General features: G+C 39.0%; 1 protein-coding gene and 1 long non-coding RNA gene across 6 annotated transcripts in view; one reads left to right on the top strand and one right to left on the bottom strand.

Annotated features, from left to right (window-relative positions):
- The window catches only part of LOC147873284 (uncharacterized), a 125,526-nt gene that overhangs the window by 35,024 nt on the left and 77,897 nt on the right, over positions 1-12,605 (top strand). The gene's annotated exons all lie outside the window — the stretch shown is intronic.
- Positions 1-12,605, bottom strand: part of LOC110827556 (RNA-binding protein 24-like) — a 130,412-nt gene that overhangs the window by 84,453 nt on the left and 33,354 nt on the right. For all 5 annotated transcript variants that reach the window (XR_002542391.2, XR_015535893.1, XR_002542392.2 and 2 more), the window contains exon 3: positions 323-380. Coding sequence is in view for 1 of the 5 variants with exons in the window: in XM_087351703.1 (XP_087207829.1) it covers positions 323-380 (58 nt within the window). In the remaining 4 variants the exon portion in view is untranslated. The remainder of the gene's footprint in view (positions 1-322; positions 381-12,605) is intronic.

Raw genomic sequence — 12,605 nt, 5'->3', positions numbered from 1 at the left:
GCCTCTAATAAAATGTATAAACGAATGTAATGTTTGTTTTATATTTGGAGAAACAAATCACGGTATATTTTGGGCAAATACGGTAATAAAACTGAACAAACCGAAAAAATGTATTAGCGAAGCAAACCCCGTACTTAGACTCAAGTTTACTCGGTTTACAATTCTGTGAAGATAATGGAATTGTTCTACAATTAGTTGCATACGTGTAAAGTCAGAGGCCAGTACTTTAGCAGGGTAATCACATTTATACAATTTTCCTTGTTCCAGTGTTAATACGTTGTACATGGAAACAACATGATAGTGATAATAGCTGATACCTTACCCGTACTGGCTGGGTAAAACTGCAGGGTATCCAGTCCGGATTCCGGGAAACGGGAAGCCTGAAACGATAAAATAAATACACATAAGGCTCGGCGTATTCTTCGGTTCACTCAGTGTTAAATGTCAGTGTATTCCGGGACACCATTAAGTCATACGCTGAAAAAATCCTGCAAAATGACTCTCAGAAAATGAAAAGGGAAAAGACTACTTCCTATGCCTAAGCGTATATTGAAAGATAATATTAAAATAGATCTTAAAGAAACAGGGGTATGAAGATGTAGACTAGATTCGTCTATCTTAGAATTTCATATTACCGGTCAGTTAGCAGGACGCGTTAGTGGCGACCTACTGAAATTGTCTACTTTGCTTCTGTCCAAAAGAAATCTTTGTTGCATCACAGTGCTGCAAAACTGACAAAATGGATCTAATTTAGCCGACTGTTTAATTTTGGAGGGTAGGCGTGGTGGTCTACGGATAGTTTCCCCTGTACATCAAGGGTATCACGCCAGAATAGTATATCAACGAATCGGATATATGTGAGATTTGAGGTATTTACGACGGAGAATATGAAGATGGATGTCTTCTGGGTTAATGCGACGTGTAGTCTGGTAGAAGTTTACTAACTAACTAGATGGCTTACCGAATCCGAAGGTTCATCACCGACTTAACCAAAGTCTTCCACCGAACCCTGTCCTGGGCCAACAAAATCTAGTTTCCATCAACTCCTATCTCCCATGGATTCCGCTTGAGATTATCCTCCCATCTACGTCTAGGTCTCCCCAGCGGTCTCTTCCCCTCAGGATTCCCAACCAATACCCGGTAGAAGTTTACAGGTCCATGATTTGTACTCTTCGCCAAATATTATAAAGATGATCAAATTGAGGGCTCCAGTTTTATAAAGGGTTCTGACGTTCCATGTGCCAAATTCGGAAACCATATTCCGTTGCCAAGGTCGTTGCCGTACATTCTTTTTCCCATTCATTCGAGGCTTCGATAGAGGCTTCTCAACATATATCATTTTTACAGATGTAGGGGTGTCGGCCCTACGATCCAACCCCCAACCTGGAGGGACAGGGTATTTCTCTTAGTCTGGTCCCTATCCTTGACCTGTCCGGCTTGGGAGGCACTACCGGTACACTCAAGCCCCACCACCACGCCAAGGTGGAAATACCTGCGGAAAACTCAAAGTGGAGGATACGTTACAATCATGAGTTATATAGACTATATAAAAGTGATGATATAGTAACTCACATTAAACTGAGAAGGTTAGAATGGGCTGGACATGTCTACAGGATGGAAGAGTATAGGATACCCAAAAAAATATTGGAAGGAACAATATATGGGAGAAGGCCAGTGGGAAGACCTAAAGGTAGATGGCTGGATGCAGTGACGACTGACTCCAGAAATCATGGAACAGCGACTTGGAGAAGGATAGCGTTGGATAGAGAGAATTGGCGGAAGAAGATAGAGGAGGCTAGGGCTCGATTTTGGGCTGTTACGCCATAGTAGTAGTAGTAATAGATAAAATTGAGGAAATTGAGCTAGAAGAGACATATAGCGAATGTGGAAACTTACAAATGCGTACAAAATTTTGATTGGCGAGCCTGAAAGAAAATATCACTTGAATGACCTAGCCGTATTTAAAATTATAATACTAAATTGGGTTTTAAAAATAGTGTGGGAAGTTATGTTCTGGATTCATGTGGCTAGGGGTAAGGACCGGTGGTGGGCTCTTCTGAACGCGGTAATAAACTTCCGGTTTCCATAAAAGTCGAGGGATTTCTGGACTAACTAAGCGTACAATCAGCGTCTCAATAAGGACCCTGCTCCACGGAGCTTGTAACTAATGAAATTATCATGGAGAGAGACCTGTTGGTAGGTAAAGAGCGCTACTATGTCTACAACGGCATAGTGTTTACCGCCAGAGATCATTCTTTTAACTAATCCTGTAGAGTAAAAAGGGGATAATGATGATAGGTCTTCTGAAAGCAGGCCAGTTCTCTCAAGTGGAGCGGCAGATAAGTTAAGCGAGTGTTGACGCCCGTTCTAAACAACATCCTTCACTCAAGTTATAATAAAAACTCAGAAACTCATCGCAATACTTCCAGAGATTACTCGTTTATCTTCTTAAACCGCTGAAATATTTATCATGATCTACTCTGAGATAAAACATTTGTTCGTTGGTAAGTACGTAACTCATTCATTAATCTAAATCTATTTTACATGGTTATGAAAATCGATTATTAATACTATAGTATATGATAGACAAGAGTCCAAACTTCTGAACAGAAATAAGAAAACAGAATTATGATACTGTGGACATAAGAAGTGTCTGTGGACATAGTGGATCCTGTTATGCTTGCGGCCGTCTGGATATACCAGCAATCGATATTACAATGTGGCTAACCTACTTCATGACATTTGTAAGACCGGCAGGTGGCCTAAGCTTAACACTTTATCCTCTACAGAGGCACTAAATTTTGACTGGTTCACAAGTTATTAGCAACGCTGTATCAATTTCGAAGGTTACTTTGTGGTGATTTGATACAATGGTAATGCAGAAGTTCACTCTATTTTACAAAGAATTGTAACGTAGTATTCAAGTTGTGAAGATATTCCAAAGAAATTCCCGGCGTTTCTGGAATCCGAAATTTTACTACGGTGTACAGAAAAACAACGCCCCTGGACTCCGTCCTAAGTCACATCAATCAAGTCCGCACATTCACCACCTATTTCTCTTAAAATAAGTTTAATATTTGTAATTCCATTCAAATCTGTTTTGTGTCGTCTTCACCTGAGATAAAGAATTTATTAATATTTTGTTACTTTGGGTTGTGACATCGTGTGGTTATACCTCCTGGGAGAACACACACTACCTCATCACCTACGCTGAAGATGGAGACAAAATTTTCCTCTACCGATAACCACCTACAAATCTAAATAAAACTTTCATCTTCTACCTTCAAAATATAGGTAGCATATTTATATAAAAAATAATAATCAATTACAAGACTAACAGTATCTTGAACCAGAATCCCAAAATGTGAAATTTCATTTCCATTAAAACTTTAAAATTAATACAAAACTGATGCTTTCTTTTACTCAGTCCATACTACTTATAAAGCTTGTACCACCTTTCTTACTTTAGGGCCTAATAATATTAACAGTGTTTAGGTAAAGAGTAAACAAATTTTCAGCTGCTCAATATACGAGGGTCGCTCATTAAGTAATGCCCCACATTTTTTTCCTCAGAACATATTTATTCAAGATGGCTCAAATTTAGTGACAATATAAATCAATGTTTCCTTTACACATACTATTTTTCCACATAGTCCCCATCAACTTGTACGGTTTTACGCCAGCGTGGAACAAGTGCATGCATGCCTTGCCGGTACCAGCTCTTGTCCTGTGCACGTAGCCATGTCCTCACTGCTTGAATCACGCTCTCGTCATCTTCAAATCTTGTTCCGCGGATAGCATCTTTAAGTGGCCCAAAGAGATGGAAGTCGGAGGGTGCCAGATCTGGACTGTAGGGTGGATGGGGTAGCACCGTCCAACCCAATTTGGTGATTTCTTCCCGGGTTCTCAGACTTGTGTGAGGGCGTGCATTGTCGTGCAGGAGCAAAATTTCTGCTGGATGCTTGTGAGGCCGAACTCGTCGAAAACGCTTCTTGAGGGTTTTCAGGGTCCTGATGTACGCGTCTGAATTGATGGTCGCACCTCTTGGCATCACATCCACAAGAATGACCCCATCACTGTCCCAAAAGACAGTCATCATGACTTTTCCGGCGGAGGGAGTTGTCTTGAATTTCTTCTTTCTCGGTGATTGAGGATGATGCCACTCCATTGACTGCCTTTTTGTCTCTGGCTCAAAGTGGTGTATCCAGGTTTCGTCACGTGTAATGATCCGGGACAGAAAGACCTCTCCCTCAGCATCAAAACGCTCCAACAATTCAGAAGAAATCGTTTTCCTTTGAATCCTGTGGTCTGCTGTGAGACTTCGTGGAACCCATCTTGCGCACACCTTCGAATATGCGAGAGCCTGGATAATTGCAATCACACTTCCATTGCTGACTGAAAGCTGTTGGGCCAATTGTCGAGTTGTGATGCGCCGATCCTCACGAATAATGGCATCCGCGCGGTTCAACATGTCTGGAGTGGTGGCTGTGGCAGGACGCCCAGAGCGCGGCAGATCACGGAGCTCGGTTTCTTCACTTCCTGAAGCTTTAACTCTCTTAGCCCAGCGACCAACGGTGCTCCTATCGACTGCACAGCTTCCATACACAGCACACAAACGTTTATGAATGTTCACCACCGTTTCTTTTTCAGCAACAAGGAATTCAATTACAGCTCGTTGCTTGTAACGAGAGTCGTTCACAGACGCCATTTTAACAGTTCACTACAGCTCCGCTATCGGTTGGAATCATTTGAAACTCCGTACACGAACGCGGGAAACATCAAATCTCAAGCATGTAAAAGTACACTTTTCTATCTTCATTATTGGCTGAGAAAAAAAATGTGGGGCATTACTTAATGAGCGACCCTCGTACAATTTTCGTTCTCCTGTTATTTTGCTTGCCTTAAAATATTTTTATCAGCATTCAGACATCCTCAATTTAGGTCAATGTGGGATCTACGGTTCTCACAGCAGCGATTATGTAGATGGCTGTCTTCTGGGCCCTATGATGGAAGCAACAAGCACCTCTGAAACGTCCGTAAACTTCTATCAGAGTTCATGACGTAACAGCCCAGAAGACAGTCATCTGTCCTCCATTTGTCTTATTCCCTAAGAGAATAACCAACACGAAAACACAAAGAAAGTTCCTGCTTACAAGTCATACGAAATGGTGGGAAGGATTTGTCTTTCACAACAAACATTAAACGCTAAATCTATGAAATTATCGTAAATTAATGAGCAATTTGCCACAAGGAAATAAATATAATATCATAACGCTAGTAATATCATATCTAGATCAGTTTCAGAAAATAACGGATGTTTTTAGGTGAAACGGCGACACAATGAATAATTTATCCGACACTCATTTTACCTTAAAACATGAAACTTTTCCATTTCCCGGCATTACTCAACCTCCACCAGAAGGAAGACAACAATTTTATCGATTTATAGAGAGAAAGTGCTTCGAAGCCTGTTGTGTACAAGGTGTTTGAAAATGTATAAACAGCTTAATACGATATATCACGCCAAAGAAAACAACTAGACTAAGGCTGTTTAAGGACACTGTGCTAAGTAAACAGTTTTTGTCTAAATCTTAAGAGAGTAAAAATAACAGGATGACATCAGAAAACTACGTGAGCTAACGAAGAATATCATATTTTGCACTTCGTCGAACGTTTAAATTAAAAGAAAAACCACAACAATTCAACTTCCTTTTTATCCGAAGACGGAATCAGAATTCAACCTTTTGATTTTATTCATAGTTTATAAGATGTAGGGATTTTTTCTTCGCCATAATTTCCAAAACTGCTCCACTTACATTCATTCTCCTGTCTAAAGTACTGAGAAAAAAGTGGCCGATCACAAAGATGATCTCTAACCTAACCTTGTACAGGTATATGGAATATATTTTCCATTTATATTATTATGCATATTTTCAGACACTCAATTTAACTTTGTTAGTTCAACTTAAATGTCTAAATAGAAATATTTAATTTCCATAATGCTTCGTGTTAAATGATCTGACTCCACTAAATATCCCGAGGACAAAAATCATGTTAAAAGACTTTGATGCACTTCCGGTTTAAATATAATACCTATGGTATAGGCAAAAGTGTGAATAGTTTCCCCAGTCGGCACCTACGATCTGTAAGAATCTGAAGAAAACTGCTTACAGCCGAATCCCAAATGCATTCAAGCCGAATACTACATCTTGCATGTGTTTTTACTGTCTATTGATTAAATCTTCAGCTTCAATTACGAGTCTAAAGATGGCTGTCTTCTTGGTTGTTGCGCCGTGTGGTCTGGTAGAACCTTACCGACGTTTCAGATATGCTTACTGTCTCAATCATCGTCTTGATGATATCTGTTGATATCAGTAAATCGGCACAACATGCCAAGAGACAGCCATATTTAAAGTGATATTTGTTGGAACAGTTTCACCCTGTGCTGACATTCGGTTTTGAGAAGTGAGAAACTAATCAAGACCAAATTCATGGATGAAATGCCTGTTGGAAATACACACTAGGGAGATGTAGAAGTAGATGGAAAGTATAGCCGTGGCTGGTGGTTAAATGTAGAAAAGACAAGTGGGTTTATAAAAATCGGATTAGAGGGTGTGGATTGGATTTTTTTGCTCAGTGTTCAGAGACCGTTCGCAGACTCTTGCAAACATAGTAAAGGACCTCAGTTTTCATAGAATGCGGGTTTACCGCCGTAGTCCAGGTTAGGAGTCTGCATGGGCCGTAGTTTTTGTCTGGACGTAGTGCGAATATAAACATCCCAGTCGAGAATCGAACCACGGCAGTACAGCTTGAGTCCAATTAATTTATTACCTGATTTGTTGTGGCTGAGAGTGATAACTGAATTGTAAGTAATTTTAAATTAAATTTCCTGATAGATTCTTTATATAGGTATAAGTATTTGAAAGGATATCGTCAAAATAAGTTTTTATCTGAAGTTACATAATCTGTAGGCCTATTATACTTTATTTGTAAGTAGGACAATACTGTATTATTTTCTTTATTTTCTTCTGTTCTCCATTTTGTGACAAGTGATATTAAGTTGACCCTACAGTTGTCTCGTAGGGAATATTTGTCACTGCCACGTGTATGACTGCCGATTTGTTTCCATTTCAATATTTTCTCAATATCAGTGACAAAGTATGTTTATATTGATACCATCTGTGAAGTATTACTTTTCTTTAGCGGTTGGCATAAGATGTTTCAAATTTATTTGCCTTGATGCTCACATGGTAATAAATGTCTAGCAATTTAAAGTTTCAAGAATTACGTGTCTAATTACTTTAAAATACATTTGACGGTTCGGGAAAATAAAGAATTATTGCTGGTCTTTGTTAAAAGAAATTAAAAATTCGCAAAAAGAAAGCTAACTTGAGTCGGTTAGATAAAATGTGTAAATAAACTCAATATTAACTGAAATGTGCTCGTTCTGAGCTTTTATAGGCGTAATTTACTAAGTAGTAGTTCCCTAATTAGTGTATACAAAGGGAAAGAAAGGTTGAAGGAGGGGATAAAAGAAAGATAGATAAATTACTAAGAAAGAGTAATAAAAGAAGATACGAAGAAGGAAATGTAGAAAGGAACAAATAAATTACAGAAAGAAGCAAGAAAGGATAAAAAAGAGAAATAAAAGATTGTATAAAATTAATGACTTGAAAACAATTAGTGCAGTAAAATAGAGCAGAAATGGAGAACCTGATGATTGTAGTTCTTGTAATCACCTGTTGTTCCCTGCGTGTGGGGGCCATTCCATTACCATTACCGTGACCTCCCAAACAACTAAATTCCCTCGATATCCCTGAAATTTTAATGGTTCGCTGCTTGCTTGGTTTCCATTTTGTTTCAGAGGACGCGTGTTCGTGAAAACGATTTGCCAAACTGTGCCGACGTAAGAATATTAGTGATATTGATAATATCATCTTTTAAAATATTAACGCAACGAGATCACTGAACAATCATAAATGGAATAAGTTCATGTACAAATGTAAACAATTAAAGAAAATGTTATTAATGAACAAAAATTTTTCGGAAATCATTTCTGATTTTAAGGGCATTCAAATGGACTAATCCACTCTGTTCAAAGACGAAAATGATTTTCAGTTTATATCTGAGTTTTACAACGTGTTGGTACTAATAAAAAATGAGTATTATTAATAAAGTAAAGTATTAAAACTTTTTATTGTATGTTTACTCGCCTAATGAATACGTAGTAGCATTTTCTTTTATTTATATCATAAAAGTAATACAATCTATGAAATATTGATAAGAGCTTTCTATTAAGTGTCGGTATACATGCATTATTTTCTAGTGTTGTACGCTACTGCGGAGAAGATTAAGTCAAATATGATAACTTTCACTGTCAATAAAACACTTTGTAGGGTTTTAAAAGTCGAAGAGGTTATTATGAAAATAGAAGGTGGGTTTATGACACATAAAAACTCATAAATATCAAGCGCTCTTGTGAGGAAAATCACTCACAAATATAGAATCTATGGAACTTTCTATGAGTGAAGATTTGGCTCAGATCCTTAAAGTGTAAACGAGCTCTAGTATTTAACTACAAGATCGTTTTGAAAACCTTCACAGAAAATTCAGAAAAATAAGCAACTTGTCGCCGCCACTTTTAGAGACGAAGTGTTTGATGTTTTGTGTCCGGGTCAGGAGGCCAGTGCTGTTAATGTCACGGGAGAATAATATCCTGTATTCGAGGCACAGTCCGATAAATCAGAATCTGCCACAGTGCAGACGTACTTCTTTCTGTCCACAGCCTGAGCACTGTACAGATCTAAGCTGACGTGCCAACACTCGAGTATTCAGATCAATATCGTGTCTCGATTTGACGACATCGTGCCAGATTCAAAACTTTAAACATATCGACTGAGATTTGGAAGAAGGGGTAGTAATGACTCAATAAAATAATTCTTTAAGTGCTTGACAACGGAAAGAAAACAGGCACTGAAAATCAGCCAGAATGTCGGGGATAAATGGTAATAAACCTATTACCGTCTTCTTTCCTTTATCATCTCTAGTCTTCTTCCATTTTATCTACATGATCTTTGCATCTCTTCCACTATATAGCAATATGTTCGATTATCGATCTCAGTTTTATCACATTCTCAATTTCCGTTCAATTTTTCTTGTGTTGTACAAGGTGCGATCGGAAAGTTTCAAGACTGTGTCAATAGAGGACGAACCGGATGTAGTACGAGCTTCTGCCGCTAGGGGGTGCGGCCTACATTCATAGTAAATTAGTGTGCCAGCCGGCATCATCGAATTAGCATTTGTTTCTTAGTTACGGGCGTTTTGGTAGTGCATTACACCGACCCTCCTGCGATTTCGGAATGGCGTGTGCATCAAATTTTGCCAAAGACTCGCCAAAACGGCTACGGAAACCTATGAAATGCTAAAGCAAGCATTTGGGGAGTCCGCAATGGGTCGTGCACAAACTTCTGTGTGGCATTCACGTTTTAAAAAATGGCCGAACCTCTGTCGATGATGACGAGCGTTCTGGACGACCATCTTCGAGCACAACGCCCGAAAATGTTACGAAGATTCGGCAGGCCATTCACGAAGATCGACGTCGTACCAACAACGACTTGTGCGACATTGTTGGGATAGGCTATGGGACCTGTCAGCTGATTCTAAAGGAAGAACTCCACATGCGACGCATCATGACAACGCGCCAGCGCACACCGCCCTCAAAGTTCGGCAGTTTTTGGCCTCAAACACCATGGTCGTCATCCCGCACCCTCCTTATTCGCCGGATTTAGCTCCGTGTGACTTCTTCCTCTTCCCAAAGATGAAAATTCAGCTAAAGGGAAGGAGATTTGAGACGATAGAAGAGATTCAGGCAGAATCGCAGATGGTGCTTGACAGGCTGATAAAGAAAGATTTCCAGGGATGCTTCCAGGCTTGGCAGCGGCGCTGGGATCGTTGTGTTCACTCCCAGGAAAACTACTTCGAGGGTGATGGATGAATTTAATACCTGAGATAAGTGTACGGGTTTTTATAGGCGCAATCTTGAAACTTTCCGATCGCACCTCGTATGTGCAGCTAAAGGCAGGGGTGGAGTTTAATACTAAAACTAAAAGTGCGAGCGGTCTAGTAAACAGATCAGCGTTGAAGAAAATGGTCCTGAAAACACTTCATGATGGCTTTACACATTTAAAGACACGACAGAACGAGAAACAGCTCGTGAAATGCTCATACTTAAAAGAGGATGACGTTGTGGTATTCTATGTTTTTGGAGGGACGGAAGCCTTACACTTCCTTTGCTCTTAGTTTGAACTGTCTATTTTCACATCACTCGCTTTAAAAGAAATCCCAAGGCGGCACTCAGGAACTAAAAAATGAACCAATACGCCACCCTGGCTCAACTGCAGCGCTGGCTAAAGGTATTAGTTTTCATTTCTTCCGCTTCTATTATTATTATTTTTAATAATAATAATATAATACTCTTCAGGGATAATCCATCCTAATTAAATACCTAAAATAGCGGATGATAATCCCCCCTGAGCATTTGTCACGTTCGCATTAGACTGTAGAACGTTAAAGGGTACGACTCTGGAGTAGTCTCTGATGGCCTAACATTCACACCAAATTTAATAAAAATCTATCAGTTCATTCTTGACTTATATGCTTACGGGCGATGACGTTATGAGTCGTCACAGAGCGTCATCGCCGAGAATTATCCGTCACATTGAAATGAGTGTTTGTTGGAAATTTAAAAATAATACGAGTTTGGAGTACGTCGATACTATATGTGTGTTTATGATATCACGGGCAATTTGATCAACAGTTCTCGCAGAAGTGTTGGTATTACTGACTGTGGGAAATTAAGAAGTACGAATTTTGACTAACGTCAAATGACATAATGTCTATACCAAATTTCACGTAAAAATTTTATTCTTGAGTTGTTATATGCATACATACAGATGGACGGACGGTCAAAGTGGACTTAATAGACTCTTCTCAGGATTTCGAAAGCCTCTAAAATTCGGTACCTCCACCGCGAATCAAATCCTGACTGCCAAGCTCGTAACCAATTTCTTCTCATAAATAATGCAACAAACAAACAACGACTATTACCCAATGGGTGATAATTAAAGCGTAAATTGTGCTGATGGTGTCCAGTCCACTGCTTCTGGGCACCCCACAAGTTTAAAGAATTAAAAAGACTGCTCTAACAGAGGTTATTGTCGTTGGCGTGATGGGGGTTTTCCTGCTTGCATTGTGCATTCATCACGAGGGAGGGGGCTAAATGTAGCACGCGAACCTCCCCTTCCGCAACCTAACAGGGAATTTCCGACACACTTCCGCTTTCCGGAAATCACACTATGATAGAGTGAAAGTATTGCACCTTGTAGGCTTCGCTTTCCTCCCTACGTGTGAATGAAGTGTGCCTTAATTGAGTCGTAAGTTTATATAAGTTATGTCTTGTCTATATAGAATTTTCTTCTTTTTTCTTACATTTTTATTAGTTTAATTCCCTTCTTTCTTTTTGCCTCTTATCTTTATTCGTATTTATTTTGTCTTCGTTTCTGATCCTTATGTTACCTACTATATTTACATTTTATTTATTTCTCTTGTATTTTCTTTATTTATTTCTTAATTTGTAGTTTATTCTTGAGACAGTAATCATTAAAAATTCCCATAATGTTTGCAGAGGTAGGAACCAAACTCCTGGCGTTACGATGTGACTAGATATGAAAAATATCGCGACACACAAACGATCCTTGAGAACTGCGACGAACTTGACCAGCCGGCACATTATCATGACCTTCAGTCCCACTTGGAATGTCACCTTAGATCCGGCTCGTGTTTGGACTCACGAGTAAATAAGATAAGCGTACAACATTTGAAATTTTCCTTTCAGACTTGGTAATGTGTACTGAAACGATTTCGAACTTAACCTAAAATGTGAAACTGTGTAGATCGAACAAAGTTATGATTCTGCTTCTCCACAACATGTGCTCTTTTTCTCGTGGATTTCCAGTAGAAAATAAAATAGGACGTCTCTAGAACTTACACGTGTGTGGTGTCACTGGTTTATAAATGAATTCAACCAAATGCAAACATCTGCCACACTCATCCGTTTTAAGTAGCTATTTTTTTTAAATAGGTTAGATAAAACAGGAATGCAGATCACTGTCTTCTGGGTTGTAGCACCGTGTACTCTGGCAGAAGTTTAACGACGTTTCGATTGTCCTTGCTGGCTCAACATAATTGTTAGACCTAAATTTAATATGTCTACCTAATACTTATCGTAATATTATTTGGTATAGTTCTAAAGTTAAGGTGTCTGTATGGAGTCGAAATGTATCTGGGTTGAGAAAACACAAAATAACTAGAGGATTTTTATGAGGAAACTTTTGGAAAAAACTCCACGTGTAATACAGAGGAAATTGAAGGATAACATTAATATTAATATTAGAGAAAGAGGTTCTGATGATGCGAAATCGGCTTGACTGATTTACGATCGTGCCAATTTGCGGGTAATAGTAATCAGCGATGTTCATATTTCGGATTCATCGATAATTTAGTCCGAACTGTAACGAATCTGATAACATTCCAGAGGTACGTTATAG

This window comes from Zootermopsis nevadensis, unplaced genomic scaffold (genome assembly GCF_977971745.1).
Source record: "Zootermopsis nevadensis isolate Lab colony 2312 unplaced genomic scaffold, Znev_1.0 Znev_ptg000020l, whole genome shotgun sequence".
Classification (NCBI taxonomy): Eukaryota; Metazoa; Arthropoda; class Insecta; order Blattodea; family Termopsidae; genus Zootermopsis; species Zootermopsis nevadensis.
This window is presented reverse-complemented; position numbering and strand designations above follow the sequence as displayed.